The 18,871-nt window shown below is 45.0% G+C and overlaps 1 protein-coding gene across 2 annotated transcripts in view; it reads right to left on the minus strand.

The window, feature by feature from the left end:
* Positions 1 to 20: 20 nt before the first annotated feature.
* PRNP (prion protein (Kanno blood group)) overlaps positions 21 to 18,871 on the minus strand; it is a 37,652-nt gene continuing 18,801 nt past the window's right edge. For both annotated transcript variants that reach the window (XM_069766590.1, XM_069766591.1), the window contains exon 2: positions 21 to 5,017. In XM_069766590.1, the coding sequence (XP_069622691.1) occupies positions 4,246 to 5,007 (762 nt within the window). In that variant the 5' untranslated portion in view covers positions 5,008 to 5,017 and the 3' untranslated portion in view covers positions 21 to 4,245. The remainder of the gene's footprint in view (positions 5,018 to 18,871) is intronic.

Raw genomic sequence — 18,871 nt, forward strand, 5'->3', positions numbered from 1 at the left:
GACAACCGACTCAGTATCTGTACAATCTACAGTAGTTTATTATAAACCATTCCATACAACGTGCAAAACAGAATGCAGGATATATATGAGGTGAGACGTTCTCCGAGGATACAAGAACACAGTTCAATACATTGCTTTAAACATAGGAAGGAACACAGTGGCAAATGCCTGTATAAATACCTATACTGACGCTGTACAATCTGCAGACAAACATGGAAGCGAACTGCACTGCCATCTTGCTGCATGAGTGCCTGGTCCATAGGGGTATGTTCACATGGGGCGAATACTCTATGGATATTTTATCCTGATTTGCAGGAGGGAAATGAACAATGTAATATCTTTGCTGCAAAGTGGTTGAGATTTTACAAAATCATATTCAAGTGCTGCAAATAATGGAAAAAAAAAATCTACAATGGAAATTGAACTGCAGTGCAGATTTTAAAGAGAGCCTTGAAACGACCGCAGTGCACCCTTGGCATCACCGAGCTCCTCCGCACATCTGCTCACCTACTTGTTTTCCATCTAATTCCTCACCCTATTTCTTGATTGACAAACCAGGCTTCACAGGAAGCAGAGGAGGGTGGAGATAGTTGGAAAACAAGTAGACAGGACCGAACTGTTTGGCTACTCCAAGGGTGCACCAAGCCCTCGTGCTTGGTTTGAACCGTCATTTAGTGCTGACACAGAAGGGACTCTGTCTGCACAGAATGACCATTCAAACTAAGCACCGACGCTTGGTGATTCACGGTGGGAGCAATCATTTACATACACCCTCCCACCTTCTTGTTTTCCATCTAATTCCTCACCCTATTTCTTGACTGACAAACCAGGCTTCACAGGAAGCAGAGGAGGGTGGAGATAGTTGGAAAACAAGTAGGCAGGACTGACCTGTTTGGCTACTCCAAGGGTGCACCAAGCCCTCGTGCTTTGTTTGAAGAGTCGTTTAGTGCTGACACAGAAGGGACTCCGTCCGCACAGAATGACCGTTCATACTACGCACCGACGCTTGGTGATTGACGGCGGCGCCAATCATTTACTTACATGTTCCCGCCTGCTTGGTTTCCCTCTATCTCCATCCTCCCTAGAGCCAGAGAAGGAAGGAGATAGATGGAGACAAAGGAGGTTGGAAGGTGTATGTGAATGACTGTCCACACCGTGAAGCGCAGAGTGCTTGGTTTGAACACTCATACTGAGCTGACAGAGTCCCTTTAAGCATGTCAATCAATGCTATGGATTTTTACAGGGCATTTTACCCTTTGTAATGCCAAGACTGAATTCTGTGGTATAAAGGTACCCCATCACATACAAAGTCTGGAGACCTTTAAAGCTCGTGAGAAAAACATCTACAAGATGTGGTCTTAGTGCTGTCAATCCCCGGCAGGCGATCACCTCTGATATCTAGATGAGCAGTCGGGGGTACAATCTGGGGGCAGCGTTGGGAGGCACAGTCGGAGGGACATCTGTGGCATCAGCCTCGTGCTAAACTATTGTATATATCCACAAATGCGACACGTGCTTCATTGTTTGGGCCTCTGAACAATGGTTCTTGTGTCTATATGATATTGGCAGTGTTGAGCTCACACTCTGGATACATATATGAATTATGCAGCGTATTGAATGTGCACATAGATACTGAATATGTATACATTGTGTCGCTCACATCTATACTTATTTGCACGCAAATGTTTAGCCTAGACATAGCTAAGAAAAGTGTTACAAATGTAGCAGTGTAGTACCCTGTAAGCAATTTTTACATTGATTAACTTCATGGCCCAGAATTATCCGTACACCTCAGAGTCTCATTGGAATGGATAACCAAAGCCAGTTACCTATTTTACTTCATTGTAAGCCAGTTTAGCGCTTTGCAGGACCTCCAAATTGTAAAACCTATGTCCCTAAGAAAGCAAAGTTGGACTTTCATATTGGGATTTTAAAATCGTGGATGTGAAACCAGATGTGCTATAGAGTAAACCAAAGTAACCTCTCACGGGGTACAGGTTCATAACATGCACTGGTATTTCCCATACGTTTTCAGAGGTTTATGAATAGGCGTGATGATATAATTTTTGTGCTACATTGAAAAAAGTGTCAAATTGTATAGATTAAAGGAAATCTGTCACCAAGTTTTGCTATGTAATCTGCGAGCACCGTGATATAGGTAAAAAGACCTTGATTCCAGTGATGTGTCACTTACTTGGCTGTGTGTTGCTGTTTCAATACAATCAGTTTTTTAACAGCAGGAGATTATCACTACAGGACAACTGGCCTCGTGCCTCCTAGTCCAACCCTGCCTCAAGCACTGATTAGGAGCTCTCTGTCACTATACAATGTACACAGAAATCTTTTGCGTGGGTGAGGTTATATACACAGCTCAACAACTGAGCTCTGCTAGAACTGCAGCAGAGAAAACTGTGACTATCATAACCTTTGCACCCATTAAACTAAGTGATACATCGCTGGAATTGTGGTCTCTGTCGGTAGCTCAGCGAGTATTCAGATTACCAAGCAAAACCTGTTGACAGATTCCCTTTAAGGACAATGTGGTGCTTTATACGACAGTCTTGAACCTCTTGATAAATTTAGCGCATCTAAATTGTGCGCGAGAAATATAAAAAAGTTCAGTGACAATATATATTTGATAGAGGTCCTTAATGTGGTCTGGTTTTTTGTTGACTGGGTGTAGGATGGCCAACGGCACACAAAAATCACTCTAAATGAGGAAAAAGATGTTAAGATTGGGCATGTAAATATTACATTTATCAAACCTTTATCGATAGGAGGTTAATTGGAAAGATCAGCTGCCATCAACCAAAAGAGAAGGAGGAGGAAACCAATGTAGTCAGCACATCTGATGGAGCCTAGGGCTGTAGAGATGGTTATACACTCTAAAAGTAGGCTGAAGAACCGTTGAGTGAATGGTGATCTGCAGTGGAAGCTCATGGGCCCCAATGCAAAAGCTCCAATGGATCCCCCAATTTTTGCAAGTCTGTTATAGTATTGGTCTTCTCATACAAGCCAAAGGGACTTTTTTGGCCCCTTACGCTTTAGAGCCCGGGTGCGATTTCAGCCCCTGCACCTACTTTAGTTATGCCCCTGGTCCTCTGGGGAGTGATCAATGTCATACACGTTTTAGTTCACATTGGCTGTTGGTTATTCCCACTGGCCATACTTGCTCAATGACACTTGGCCTTCTGGGAACCTTCTGAAAACATTTTCTGTTTTTTCAATAAAGATATTTCATGGACTTCTTATAAGACGACTGCAGACAGGACGACATCAGGCAGCTAAATCTATAGGGGGAGTTCTTACAAGACGATGATAAGGAATTCAACATTGGCGAAAACAAAGTTAAATTTCAGCCAAGAATTGATCTTTTTTTTCTACTTCAGTCCAATGTGTATGGCCACCTTACGGTAAAATGTCCTACGTCATGGGTGACAGTTCTGCACTAAAGGCCTTGGAGAGTTCCTATCTTTGTAATAATATGTTGCAATGAGCTCAGAATTGAATATTTTCTGGTTGGTCAGTCAGTGATACTTTATTTGGTTCACCTATAGTTCATCTTTTTACCACTTGCAGATGTCTTTACAGTCCATTCCATTATGTTGCAGGGATTTCATGACAGTCCTTTGTGTCTTACTAAACGACTGCTACTCATGACGACAACTGCTAAAAGAACTTTCATAGTAATAGTAAAGAAACTCAATATGGAAGTGGCATCAATGTCTACCGATCCCCTGTGCATATTACACACTATATACAGAGCTCATGTGATCCCCTGCCTACATTAAACACTATATACAGAGCTCATGTGTATAATGTCACTGGTTAACTGATCAATGGGTGTTAGACATTAATGAAGTATCCATGAAAGAAAAAAAGTGACCTGGGTGGATGAACAATAAAAGAGAAAACAAAATACAAAAACCCATAAAAACTAAAACACAGTGAAGGCAGTTTTTTCTTTACAATAATAAAAAAAGTTTATGTTACTAACATGGCGGTTAAGACCTGATTCCAAGCAAGACTGACAGATTGCTCCTTATTAAAATTATTATACGGCTCTGATGTGTGATGTGTACACTAATATAGGACACAGCATATGTTGTAAAGGGATCCCATAACATAGCGATGATACAGGGAATCAGAAGAAAGAATATTGGATTAAGTAGCGGCGCAGGATCTGTACTGATTTCATCTATATGTACAGAAGCCTTTTCCACTAGTGAGCATCCACTTCTCCCATCATTCCACCACAAAGTATACCAAAAGTGTGATGAAGAGGATGAGACTTGGGTTACAGAGGAGATTCATCCCAGAGCCAGGATAGCCATTATAACCACTATAATATTCATTTCCTCTCTTGTATTCGGTAACACACAATTGCCGGATGACGCTGCTCTTCACTCTGAACTCAGTTTGGTCTATGTCAGAGTCATTCTTCCCCTCATTTGGCTTCATCACATATTCGGTCATGGACATGTTGTAGCAGTCAGTGACAAATCTTTCTTGGGGAACATGTGTATTTTCTTGGTACATTGGTCGGTAAACCTGCCTGGGCATTTGGTTTTGGTAGCTGTTGTAATAACGATAGTCATTAGCATTGTCAAAGTTATACCTCATGTTGCTAACTGCGCTGCCCAACATGAAACCTCCAACTGCTCCTGCAGCAGCTCCTGCGGCCACCATTTTCATGTTGGTCTTACTTTTAGGAGGCTTAAACTGCTTATTATAGTTGCTTCCTCCTGGATTATAGTTATTTCCCCAGTTGCCACCAGTATTCCAATTGCTCCCTGGATTGGCTGGGTAATGGGGATTCCAATTGCCTCCAGTGTTGCCTGTATGACTTGGGTTCCAATTGCTTCCAGTGTTGCCTGGGTTACTTGGATTTCGGTTGGTTCCAGAACTCCAGCCACCACCTTTACTTTTTCCCCCTTTCTTAGCAGTTACCGTGATTATGAGAAAGAAGGAGATTAATGCAAGGTGAATCCAAAACCTTTTTGCCATCTTGATTAATCTGCAATAAAAGAAACCAATGTTATTTTCTTATTTCATTATACGGTTCCACTTATTTCTCATAATGCCTAGTCTTAAATATGTATTCTATTTCCAATCTTTTCTTAAAAGAGGTATTTCAATTCCCGACAGTTATGGCATTTCTATTGTCTCACCTCTTAAAGACCAAACTCAACAACAGGTGACTGTAAATGGAGGTTGGTCCATTGGTGAAGGGCTCCATTTACTTCTATTAGAGTCCTGAAAATAACCAAGCAGGAGTTCTCATAGCTATGCCACGAATATTTGAGATTAAAATACACCTTTAATAGCACCGGTCACTTGCTATAAATGTATAACAACAGGGAGAGCTGAGGGATCACACAACGACCTGCCACACGTATATAATTGTGCCCCTTTTCATGGGTTTTTGCAACAAATTAAAGAATATCGTGGTGCTAGCTTGAAAGTAAAATGTAACAGTCACTGGTAGAAAAAGGAAGAGCGGCACTCACCAATCCTTTCTAAAATGGTCAGTCCTTTATTGGTCAATTCATCGGGACATCCATATGGTACGCAGGATAATTCAGGGTGCAGGAGAGATTGTGGACTTTGGGTGTTTCGCGTTTGTCTGGCACTTCTACGAGTCCAGATAGAAGAGTCAGATGGGCTCGAAATGGCCATAGTCCACAATCTCTCCTGCACCCTGAATTCTCCTGCATACCATATGGATGACCTGATGAATTGACCAATAAAGGACTGACCATTTTAAAAAGGATTGGTGAGTGCCGCTTTTCCTTTTTGTACCAGTGACTATAAATATATAAATGTGTATTTTTCCCACCTGGTGTAGATGCGGATGTTCTCCCAAATCTTCCATAATTTATTTTTTGCTTCTGCACCTTTCCATTGCTGAGATATTGCTCAGGTCATCAGTTCCTCTCTGGGAGTATTATTGAAGACCATGATCATTTGGATTAAAAGACAAAACTAACATGCAGGAAAGAAGGAGCTAAATCTCAGAAATGAATAGGTACAGGAACAAATATTATGCAAGATTCAGAGGAAACAGCTGCAGTTACCCCAGGTGAAATAATACACATTTATGGCAAGTGGCAGGTTCTATTTAAAGGTGTATTTTGATGTGAAATATTCATGGAATATCCACAAAAATGCCTGCCTGACTATTTTCAGGACTCTAATAGATGTAAATGGAGACATGCGCCACTGGGTTTAACCTCCATTCACGGTAGCGCAAGACAGAATTGGGTGTCAAATGCTTTCTTCAGCCACAATACCTGAAATCTATTTTACAAAAAATAATCTCACTTCCAAGTAACAGGGAGGGGACGGTACTCTCAAATGCTTAAAGGTGGCTAGATCTTCATTACATTTTGAATGGAATGTAAAGAAACATATCCGCTTTGTTGCGACAAGCCTCCATAATAAGCCTTCCATATTACCCATATTTTTTTAACATCCAATAAAACTATTTGATAAAAGACAAACATCAAAGGAAATGATTATAAGAACATGGAGAAGATTTTTGATAAGTAGCATCATTTCATTCCAGCCAGCAGCTTGTGATGTAAAAGAAACAGGCTTATGAATATCAGGCAGGCAGCCAGATTACATCAACCAGAGGCGGCATGTGAAAAAAAACTATAATAGTCCACGAGATGAACCAGGAATGTTTTATTTCATTTACGAACATTTCCCTAAGGGCAACCACACCCTATTGCTGGGCACAGCATATACCACATTGCAAGCAGAAAGAATCATATTCCCGTTACCATTCATTAATATTTCCAATTACTGGGGTCAACAATACAATCTTCACATTATCCTCCCTTTGACAGCTTCAGTACTCCTCCTGACTGTTGACACTGTTTGCTGCCGAAAATCTTTGAGAAACCACACCCTGCTCCTTTCTCTGTCCACTCTTTGATTTGGACTTGTAGGCTGCCGCTTTACCAGTATAGTAAGATCCACTCTTGTCTTCAGTTCCTGGACAACTACTGCCATTCCTTGAGGGTTGTTTTTTTAGGGGAATCGCGGCTTGATTGGCATTTACATTAGCTTTTTAGTTGCCAGTTGCTTTGAGTGTGCTGCCTCTGGTGTGAACCTGCATATTTACACTGGACACCTTTTAAGGGTTAGAAAAGGGCATGAAAAAGGATCGCAACTGTCTCCGCATTGTTGATTGGTTTGCCAAAGGATCCCACAAAATTCCTGGTACACCAAATAGGCCCATAATTGTGGGAGATCCCAAAACAGCGTACCTGTAGTCAACATACTTCTGGCAGCCTACATTCTTCTGCAATCACCATCAGCTAAGCCTCCTGTCCTCAGTGGTCAGAAGAAAGTGTTTTTTTGTGCAATTACCTCATGGCAGCATACTGCATTTAATCTATCCACTGCACTGTCAAACCTATTAGAAACCTTAATGAATTGTAAACTACGTGATTTCAGTCTGATCCTAAATTAAGTACTTTGACACTGATTACACTATAATATTATTAATAAAATGGGCAATCTCAGGTTTGTAACTTGAAGCTTCTCATCACTACAAAGTATATAAAATGGTATTTTATATAGTAAAAACTATAATACTGGAGTTTCCTCATGTGGCAAAGAGGCCTTTGTACCTTTCCCAGGCACAAGGACCTGGTGCAACTGCTTTCTGTCCATCCCCTTTTATGACACCCTTGGGAATACCCATCTATTCCTTTCTACCAAGGCCAACTTTCATCTTTGATCTTTCATGTTTTCCTCTGCTTCTTCTAAGAGCTACAGTATATATTTTTTTTCCATTGATATAACTGTATGAGAACTTGTATTTTGGGGGACAAGTGGTAGTTTTGGGAGGATAGTATTTATTTTAACATACAGTACAGACCAAAAGTTTGGACACACCTTCTCATTTAAAGATTTTTCTGTATTTTCATGACTATGAAAATTGTAAATTCACACTGAAGGCATCAAAACTATGAATTAACACATGTGGAATTATATACTTAACAAAAAAGTGTGAAACAACTGAAAATATGTCTTATATTCTAGGTTCTTCAAAGTAGCCACCTTTTGCTTTGCACACTCTTGGCATTCTCTTTGTTAGGAGTCAAGTTCCCACCACTGCACAGGTGGAATCTCGAACCATCTCCGCTGTGGTCTCCCATTCTTATCCAGCCGCAGTGGAGCCTTCTCGGCGGAGACGTCGGTCCCAGCGTCTGGCTCAGGCTGATACTCTGCGACTGGTTACTGCTGCCCTTCCAGGCTCTGCCTTTGTAGCCAGCACTGATCAGCAACGAGCAGGTATTTCTGGGACTAAGTCCTGCTTTTCCCATACTGAGCATGCCCATGGGATGACCTCCCATACGAGGGCGGGGGTCACATGCTCGGGTCCTGTTGCAGGGCCCTATTGGACCATCTGGAAGGTCCCGTAGCACTGCTGCTATAAAAGGTTCACATGGCCGCTCGGCCATGCGCTAGTGTATACTTGATAACGTCTGTGCGTAGATGTGTGACACTCGTTCATTAATCATCCCCTTCCTAGTGTTGTTGACTGCTCGCGAATGGTGGATGCTATCTGGCACCCGACAGTGCTACCTGCATATCTAGCACACGATACAGCATCTGATTGCAGTGACAGCCAGTGCGGCGCTGTGCGCTAATAGAGCGATTTCCTGGCCCAAGTCTGGGTGATTAGTGGCGTCCGACAGAGCGGCACTGCACGCACTCTTGTGCATTAAATTATTATTACACCCCAGTAGCAGTGTCGAGTGCAAGAGGTCTAGAGGAACTCTTTCCCTGAGTCTTGGGACAGAGTTCTGTGACTCCTTGCTTGCGCTCTTAGTGCGGTACCGCGGCCCTGTGACTAGGGTTGAGCGAAACGGGACGTTCATTTTCAAAAGTCGCCGACTTTTGGCAAAGTCGGGTTTCATGAAACCCGATCCGACCCCTGTGCGGGGTCGGCCATGCGGTACGCGACTTTCACGCCAAAGTCGCGTTTCAATGACGCGAAAAGCGCCATTTCTCAGCCAATGAAGGTAAACGCAGAGTGTGGGCAGCGTGATGACATAGGTCCTGGTCCCCACCATCTTAGAGAAGGGCATTGCAGTGATTGGCTTGCTGTCTGCGGCGTCACAGGGGCTATAAAGGGGAGTTCCCGCCGACCGCCATGTTACTGCTGCTGATCTGAACTTAGGGAGAGGTTGCTGCCGCTTCGTCAGAAGCAGGGATAGCGTTAGGCAGGGTCCATTAACCACCAAACCGCTTGTGCTGTAGCGATTTCCACTGCCCAACACCACCTTCGGTGTGCAGGGACAGTGGAAGCTACATTTTTTTTTTTTCCCCCTCAGCGCTGTAGCTCATTGGGCTGCCCTAGAAGGCTCCCTGATAGCTGCATTGCTGTGTGTACGCCGCTGTGCAAACCAACTGCTTTTTTCAAAGCACAAATCCTCTTGTTCCTTCCTTTCTGCACAGCTATCTTTTTGGTTTGTACACACTTTTTATTTAATTTGTGCATCAGTCCACTCCTTATTGCTGCCTGCCATACCTGGCTGAGATTACTGCAGGGAGATAGTAATTGAAGGACACTCCCTGTTTTTTTTTTTTTTTTTTTGTGGGAGATTAAGATTGACATTTCTGCTAGAGTGCCATCCCTGTCTGTGTCATCTCTCACTCAGTGGGCCATAGAAAGCCTATTTATTTTTTTGCTTGATTTGGGTTATAAAATCTACCTGAAAAAATCACTACATCAATCAGTGGGAGAAAAATATTGGCCTCAGGGCTTGTGTGCCACTCTTGACTCCTGTGTGCATCATCACTCACTCAGTGGGCCATAGAAAGCCTATTTATTTTTTTGCTTGATTTTGGTTCTAAAATCTACCTGAAAAAATCACTACATCAATCAGTGGGAGAAAAATATTGGCCTCAGGGCTTGTGTGCCACTCCTGACTCCTGTGTGCATCATCACTCACTCAGTGGGCCATAGAAAGGCCATTTTTTTTTTTTGGGTTCTAAATTCTACCTGAAAAAATCAATAAATCAATCAGTGGGAGATTAATATTGGCCTTTGGGCTTGTGTGCCAGTCCTAAGCGTGCCATCTCTCTCTCTCAGATAGTGGGCCATAGAAAGCCTATTTATTTTATTTTTTTTTTATTAGGTTTATAAATTTTCCCTGGAAAAAAAAAAAAAGTGGGAGATTAATATTGGCCTCTGGGCTTGTGTGCCAGTCCTGAGCGTGCCATCTCTCTCACAAATAGTGGGCCATAGAAAGCCTATTTATTTATTTTTTTTTGGTTTTATAAATTCTCCCTTAAAAAAAAAGGGAGATTAATATTGGCCTTTGGGCTTGTGTGCCAGTCCTAAGCGTGCCATCTCTCTCTGTCTCTCAGATAGTGGGCCATAGAAAGCCTATTTATTATTTTTTTTATTGGGTTTATAAATTTTCCCTGGAACAAAAAAAAAAAAGTGGGAGATAAATATTGGCCTCTGGGCTTGTGTGCCACTCCTGACTCCTGTGTGCGTCATCTCTCACTCAGTGGGCCATAGAAAGCCTTTTTTTGTTTTATTTGTTTTCTAAATTCTCCCTGAAAAAATCATTTTATTTTATTTGGTTTCTAAATTCTTCCTGAAAAAATCATTTTATTCTATTTTTTTTTCCTAAAGTCTCCCTGAAAAAAAAACAAAAAAACAAATCAGTGGGAGATTAATATTGCCCTTTCTGCTTGTGTGCCAGTCTTGACTCCTGGGTGTGCCATCTCTCTCTCTCTCTCCAATTGTGGGCCATAGAAAGCCTATTATTTTTTTTAGCTTGATTTGGGTTCCAAAATCTACCTGAAAAAATCACTACATCAATCAGTGGGAGAAAAATATTGGCCTCTGGGCTTGTGTGCCACTCCTGACTCCTGTGTGCGTCATCTCTCACTCAGTGGGCCATAGAAAGCCTTTTTTTGTTTTATTTGTTTTCTAAATTCTCCCTGAAAAAATCATTTTATTTTCTTTGGTTTCTAAATTCTTCCTGAAAAAATCATTTTATTCTATTTTTTTTTTTTCCTAAAGTCTCCCTGAAAAAAAAAAAAAAATCAAATCAGTGGGAGATTAATATTTACATTTGTGCTTCAGTGACAGTCCTGCGTGTGTGGCATCTCTCTCATTTGTTGCCACCAACAACAGAGTGTGTAACATTGTGCCTGATTTTCGTTGTGGTCTCACTCACCTGTAAAGGGGTAGCTAAATCATACTGAAGTTATAGCTCACCGTGTAATTTGTGTGACAGCAACAAATACCGTTAGTTTGTTTACGTTTTTAAAACAATGAGGAAGTATGGTGGAAGAGGTCGTGGCCGGGGGCGTTCATTGTCAGCTGGTAATGAGGGTAGTGGTAGTGGTGGAGCATCAGCTGGTCGTGGGAAAAAAAATATTGCACCTAAGTCTGGAGCTGTGGAGCCAGGTTCGTCGTCTGGCTACACAAGGCCTCGAACGCTCCCTTTTCTGGGAGTAGGAAAACCGCTTTTAAAGCCGGAGCAGCAAGAGCAAGTTTTGGCTTATCTTGCTGACTCAGCCTCTAGCTCTTTTGCCTCCTCTCGTGAAACTGGTAAATGTCAAAGCAGCGCGTCGTTAGTGGATGTTCACGGTCAGGGACAAGTCGCTTCCTTGTCCTCTTCAGCAAAAACAACAACAGAGAAGAATGCAGCAGGCGACACAACGGGTTACTCCATGGAGCTCTTTACACATACCGTCCCTGGCTTAGAAAGTGAAGCAGTTAACAGTCCATGCCCATTACAAGTTGAATCTGACATGGAGTGCACTGATGCACAGCCACAGCCAGACTACTATGCTGGTCCTTTGACTCAGACCACAACATTGCCCTCGCAGGGTGCTGATCAAGAATCAGACCCTGATGAGACTATGTTGCCCCATCACGAACGCTATACCACCGACCGACACGGTGACACAGACGAAGTTGCACACGAGCTACAAGAAGAGGTAATAGATGACCCAGTTCTTGACCCCGATTGGCAGCCATTGGGGGAACAGGGTGCAGGCGGCAGCAGTTCTGAAGCGGAGGAGGAGGGGCCGCAGCAGGCATCAACATCGCAACAGGTTCCATCTGCCGGGCCAGTATCTTGCCCAAAACGCGTGGCAAAGCTAAAACCTGTTGGAGGACAGCGTGGCCATCCGGTTAAAGCTCAGTCTGCAATGCCTGAAAAGGTATCCGATGCTAGAAAGAGTGCAGTCTGGCATTTTTTTAAACAACATCCAATTGATCAGCGCAAAGTCATCTGTCAAAAATGTTCAACTACCTTAAGCAGAGGACAGAATCTGAAAAGTCTCAATACAAGTTGCATGCATAGACATTTAACCACCATGCATTTGCAAGCCTGGACTAACTACCAAACATCCCTTAAGGTTGTAGCACCCTCGGCCAATGAAGCTAGTCAGCAACGCAACATCCCTTCCGGCAGTGTAGGGCCACCATTTTCCGCACCACCTGCAGTATCTGTGCAGGTTTCTTTGCCAGGCCAAAGCCGTCAGGGAATCACCAGTTTCGTAGTAGGAAACACTGCATCTAGGGCACCGGTGGCAACAATACCATCTCCCACCGTCTCTCAGTCTGCCATGTCCACCGGCACCCCCGCTAGTTCCACGATCTCCAGCTCTCCAGTCCAGCTCACCCTACATGAGACTATGGTTAGAAAAAGGAAGTACTTAGCCTCGCATCCGCGTACACAGGGTTTGAACGCACACATAGCTAGACTAATCTCGTTAGAGATGATGCCCTACCGGTTAGTTGAAAGCGAAGCTTTCAAAGCCCTGATGGACTACGCTGTACCACGCTACGAGCTACCCAGTCGACACTTTTTTTCCAGAAAAGCCATCCCAGCCCTCCACCAGCATGTTAAAGAGCGCATCGTCCATGCACTCAGGCAATCTGTGAGCACAAAGGTGCACCTGACAACAGATGCATGGACCAGTAGGCATGGCCAGGGACGTTACGTGTCCATCACGGCACACTGGGTAAATGTGGTGGATGCAGGGTCCACAGGGGACAGCAAGTTTGGGACAGTTCTGCCTAGCCCACGGTCTAGGAAACAATTGGCTGTAGCCGTTCGCACCCCCTCCTCCTCCTCTTCGTCCTCCTGCAGAAGCGAGAGCTCGTCCACAGACCGCAGTCGCACAACCACTCCATCCGCAGCTGCCACTGTTGCACACCAGGTCTCCCATTATGGGGCAGCTACTGGCAAACGTCAGCAGGCTGTATTGGCTATGAAGTGTTTGGGCGACAACAGACACACCGCGGAAGTTCTGTCCGAGTTCTTGCAGAAAGAAACGCAGTCGTGGCTGGGCACTGTAGATCTTGAGGCAGGCAAGGAAGTGAGTGATAACGGAAGGAATTTCATGGCTGCCATCTCCCTTTCCCAACTGAAACACATTCCTTGCCTGGCTCACACCTTAAACCTGGTGGTGCAGTGCTTCCTGAAAAGTTATCCGGGGTTATCCGACCTGCTCCTCAAAGTGCGTGGACTTTGCTCACATATCCGCCGTTCGCCCGTACACTCCAGCCGTATGCAGACCTATCAGCGTTCTTTGAACCTTCCCCAGCATCGCCTAATCATAGACGTTGCAACAAGGTGGAACTCAACACTGCACATGCTTCAGAGACTGTGTGAACAGAGGCGGGCTGTTATGTTTTTGTGGGAGGATACACATACACGGGCAGGCAGTAGGATGGCAGACATGGAGTTGTCAGGTGTGCAGTGGTCGAAGATTCAAGACATGTGTCAAGTCCTTCAGTGTTTTGAGGAATGCACACGGCTGGTTAGTGCAGACAACGCCATAATAAGCATGAGCATCCCCCTAATGCGTCTGCTGATGCAAAGTTTGACGCACATAAAGGATCAGGCGTCTGCAGCTGAGGAAGAGGAAAGCCTTGATGACAGTCAGCCATTGTCTGGCCAGGGCAGTGTACAGGACGAGGTAGCGGGCGAAGAGGAGGAGGAGGACGAGGAGGATGATGGGGATGATTATATTTTTAATGAGGAAGCTTTTCCGGGGCCACTGGAAATTGGTGGCGCGGCAAGGCCGGGTTCTGGTTTTTTGAGGGACACAAGTGACGTGGATTTGCCTGAAACTGCCCCTCAACCAAGCACAACCGCAGATTTGAGAACTGGAACTTTGGCCCACATGGCGGATTATGCCTTACGTATCCTCAAAAGGGACACACGCATAACTAAAATGATGAATGATGACGATTACTGGTTGGCCTGCCTCCTTGATCCTCGCCATAAAGGCAAATTGCAAAATATAATGCCACATGAGAACTTGGAACTAATATTAGCAACCAAACAATCAACTCTTGTTGACCGTTTGCTTCTGGCATTCCCTGCACACAGCGCCCGTGATCGTTCTCACACGAGCTGCAGGGGCCAGCAGACCAGAGGAGTTAGAGGGGCAGAAATCAGAAGTGGCGTTGGCCAGAGGGGTTTTCTGACCAGGTTGTGGAGTGATTTTGCTATGACCGCAGACAGGACAGGTACTGCAGCATCAATTCAAAGTGACAGGAGACAACATTTGTCCAGTATGGTTACAAACTATTTTTCATCCCTTATCGATGTTCTCCCTCAACCGTCATTCCCATTTGATTACTGGGCATCAAAATTAGACACCTGGCCAGAATTGGCAGAATATGCATTGCAGGAGCTTGCTTGCCCGGCAGCTAGTGTCCTATCAGAAAGAGTATTCAGTGCTGCAGGTTCAATACTAACAGAAAAAAGGACTCGTCTGGCTACCCAAAATGTAGATGATCTAACCTTCATTAAAATGAACCACAACTGGATTTCGAAATCTTTTGCCCCACCTTGCCCGGCTGACACCTAGCTTTCCTATGAAAAGGTCTTGCCTGTGGACTATTCTGAATGCCTTTTCCAATCTCGTAATTTTCTGCACCTGATTGTCCAGCATACGACATGTTTACACCTCACTAAATGGCCAAACTCCCCACACGGGGCCGTGGTATCGACACTTGGCGACAGCACCCGTGAGAGTGCAGTTTGTCTGAAGAGGTGGGTGAGCCCGCTTTTGGTCGACGGCACTGCCACTGGGTCCCTCCTAGTACAATAAAGTGTCTCTGGCGGTGGTGGTGCGCACCCAACGTCAGACACACCGTTGTAATATGAGGGGCCCTGGGCCTGTACCGCCGGCCACAAGACAGTTTCCCCCCACCCCAGCTCAAACAGTGCTCTACCACTTGCAAAATTATCTCACAGCTCCACCAATGTTTAGTCTATGCGCTGACATCCTTCAATGCCTGCCACTGACAATACCATTGTATTGACATTTTTGTTATGTTAGGCCTTCGATGCCTGTCTGTGTTCACTCCTTCCACTAGGCCTCCACTGACCACACCACTGCTGCCCGTGTACCCCTGTAACCAATTTAAAATTGCCTACAGCCATGTGTTATTATTTTAGGCCTTCGATGCCTGTCTGCGGTGACTCCTTCCACTAGGCCTCCACTGACCACACCACTGCTGCCCGTGTACCCCTGGAACCAATTTAAAATTGCCTACAGCCATGTGTTATTATTTTAGGCCTTCGATGCCTGTCTGCGGTCACTCCTTCCACTAGGCCTCCACTGACCACACCACTGCTGCCCGTGTACCCCTGGAACCAATTTAAAATTGCCTACAGCCATGTGTTATTATTTTAGGCCTTCGATGCCTGTCTGCGGTCACTCCTTCCACTAGGCCTCCACTGACCACACCACTGCTGCCCGTGTACCCCTGGAACCAATTTAAAATTGCCTACAGCCATGTGTTATTATTTTAGGCCTTCGATGCCTGTCTGCGGTGACTCCTTCCACTAGGCCTCCACTGACCACACCACTGCTGCCCGTGTACCCCTGGAACCAATTTAAAATTGCCTACAGCCATGTGTTATTATTTTAGGCCTTCGATGCCTGTCTGCGGTCACTCCTTCCACTAGGCCTCCACTGACCACACCACTGCTGCCCGTGTACCCCTGGAACCAATTTAAAATTGCCTACAGCCATGTGTTATTATTTTAGACCTTCGATGCCTGTCTGCGGTGACTCCTTCCACTAGGCCTCCACTGACCACACCACTGCTGCCCGTGTACCCCTGGAACCAATTTAAAATTGCCTACAGCCATGTGTTATTATTTTAGGCCTTCGATGCCTGTCTGCGGTTACTCCTTCCACTAGGCCTCCACTGACCACACCACTGCTGCCCGTGTACCCCTGTAACCAATTTAAAAATGCCTACAGCCATGTGTTATTATTTTAGGCCTTCGATGCCTGTCTGCAGTGACTCCTTCCACTAGGCCTCCACTGACCACACCACTGCTGCCCGTGTACCCCTGGAACCAATTTAAAATTGCCTACAGCCATGTGTTATTATTTTAGGCCTTCGATGCCTGTCTGCGGTCACTCCTTCCACTAGGCCTCCACTGACCACACCACTGCTGCCCGTGTACCCCTGGAACCAATTTAAAATTGCCTACAGCCATGTGTTATTATTTTAGGCCTTCGATGCCTGTCTGCGGTGACTCCTTCCACTAGGCCTCCACTGACCACACCACTGCTGCCCGTGTACCCCTGGAACCAATTTAAAATTGCCTACAGCCATGTGTTATTATTTTAGGCCTTCGATGCCTGTCTGCGGTCACTCCTTCCACTAGGCCTCCACTGACCACACCACTGCTGCCCGTGTACCCCTGGAACCAATTTAAAATTGCCTACAGCCATGTGTTATTATTTTAGGCCTTCGATGCCTGTCTGCGGTGACTCCTTCCACTAGGCCTCCACTGACCACACCACTGCTGCCCGTGTACCCCTGGAACCAATTTAAAATTGCCTACAGCCATGTGTTATTATTTTAGGCCTTCGATGCCTGTCTGCGGTTACTCCTTCCACTAGGCCTCCACTGACCACACCACTGCTGCCCGTGTACCCCTGTAACCAATTTAAAAATGCCTACAGCCATGTGTTATTATTTTAGGCCTTCGATGCCTGTCTGCGGTGACTCCTTCCACTAGGCCTCCACTGACCACACCACTGCTGCCCGTGTACCCCTGGAACCAATTTAAAATTGCCTACAGCCATGTGTTATTATTTTAGGCCTTCGATGCCTGTCTGCGGTCACTCCTTCCACTAGGCCTCCACTGACCACACCACTGCTGCCCGTGTACCCCTGGAACCAATTTAAAATTGCCTACAGCCATGTGTTATTATTTTAGGCCTTCGATGCCTGTCTGCGGTCACTCCTTCCACTAGGCCTCCACTGACCACACCACTGCTGCCCGTGTACCCCTGGAACCAATTTAAAATTGCCTACAGCCATGTGTTATTATTTTAGGCCTTCGATGCCTGTCTGCGGTCACTCCTTCCACTAGGCCTCCACTGACCACACCACTGCTGCCCGTGTACCCCTGGAACCAACATCAGAAAATATAAAAATAAGTATTTTGCTTATAAAAAAGAAAATACTGGAGAGATATCAAATGCAGACATTTTAACATTAAAAACAAACACATACAACAAAAATCTGGTACAGTACTAAAAATGGCCACCAGCTACAATAACTTTCTCCTGCAAGTAGTTAACTGAAAGGTTTTTTCAATTTTAAACACAGATATGGCATCCACCGAGTGTTGTCCTGTCGCGTCTTCTTTATATTATTGCCAAGAAGATGCAAAACAATGAAAATAATAAAATCATTATTTATCAAAAAAATAGAGTAAGTCAAAACCACATTGCAAATAAACATTCATTACAAATAAAGAAGCAGGGCGCGTCCGAGGGTGAGTATATACCTAATAAGAATATAATCACCCTCGGACGCGCCCTGCTTCTTTCCGACAGCCTTCCTTCCTAAGAATCAGCCCTTCCGTGGTGTAGAGAGAGGGTTTGTTACACTCCAAGGTGTTCCTCAGGTTGCCTTTCCTGAGCTTCGATCTTCCGGCTCTCGTTTAGTAGTTGTTGGAAACTACGCTGCATTGGGCCTACAAATTGGGTATGGGGTGTAGAGAGATGGTGTGTTCCACTCCAAGGTGTTCCCCAGGTTGCCTTTCCTGAGCTTCGATCTTCCGGCTCTCGTTTAGTAGTTGTTGGAAACTACGCTGCATTAGGCCTACAAATTGGGTATGGGGTGTAGAGAGATGGTGTGTTCCACTGTAGAGAGATGGTGTGTTCCACTCCAAGGTGTTCCCCAGGTTTCCTCTCCATTGCTTCGATCTTCCGGCTCTCGTTTAGTAGTTGTTGGAAACTACGCTGCATTAGGCCTACAAATTGGGTATGGGGTGTAGAGAGATGGTGTGTTACACTCCAAGGTGTTCCCCAGGTCTCCTCTCCATTGCTTCGATCTTCCGGCTCTCGTTTAGTAGTTGTTGGAAACTACGCTGCATTAGGCCTACAAATTGGGTATGGGGTGTAGAGAGATGGTGTGTTACACTCCAAGGTGTTCCCCAGGTTTCCTCTCCATTGCTTCGATCTTCCGACTCTCGTTTAGTAGTTGTTGGAAACTACGCTGCATTGGGCCTACAAATTGGGTATGGGGTGTAGAGAGATGGTGTGTTCCACTCCAAGGTGTTCTCCAGGTTGCCTTTCCTGAGCTTCGATCTTCCGGCTCTCGTTTAGTAGTTGTTGGAAACTACGCTGCATTAGGCCTACAAATTGGGTATGGGGTGTAGAGAGATGGTGTGTTACACTCCAAGGTGTTCCCCAGGTTTCCTCTCCATTGCTTCGATCTTCCGGCTCTCGTTTAGTAGTTGTTGGAAACTACGCTGCATTAGGCCTACAAATTGGGTATGGGGTGTAGAGAGATGGTGTGTTCCACTGTAGAGAGATGGTG

The sequence above is a fragment of the Ranitomeya imitator genome, chromosome 4 (assembly GCF_032444005.1).
Source record: "Ranitomeya imitator isolate aRanImi1 chromosome 4, aRanImi1.pri, whole genome shotgun sequence".
Lineage (NCBI taxonomy): Eukaryota > Metazoa > Chordata > Amphibia > Anura > Dendrobatidae > Ranitomeya > Ranitomeya imitator.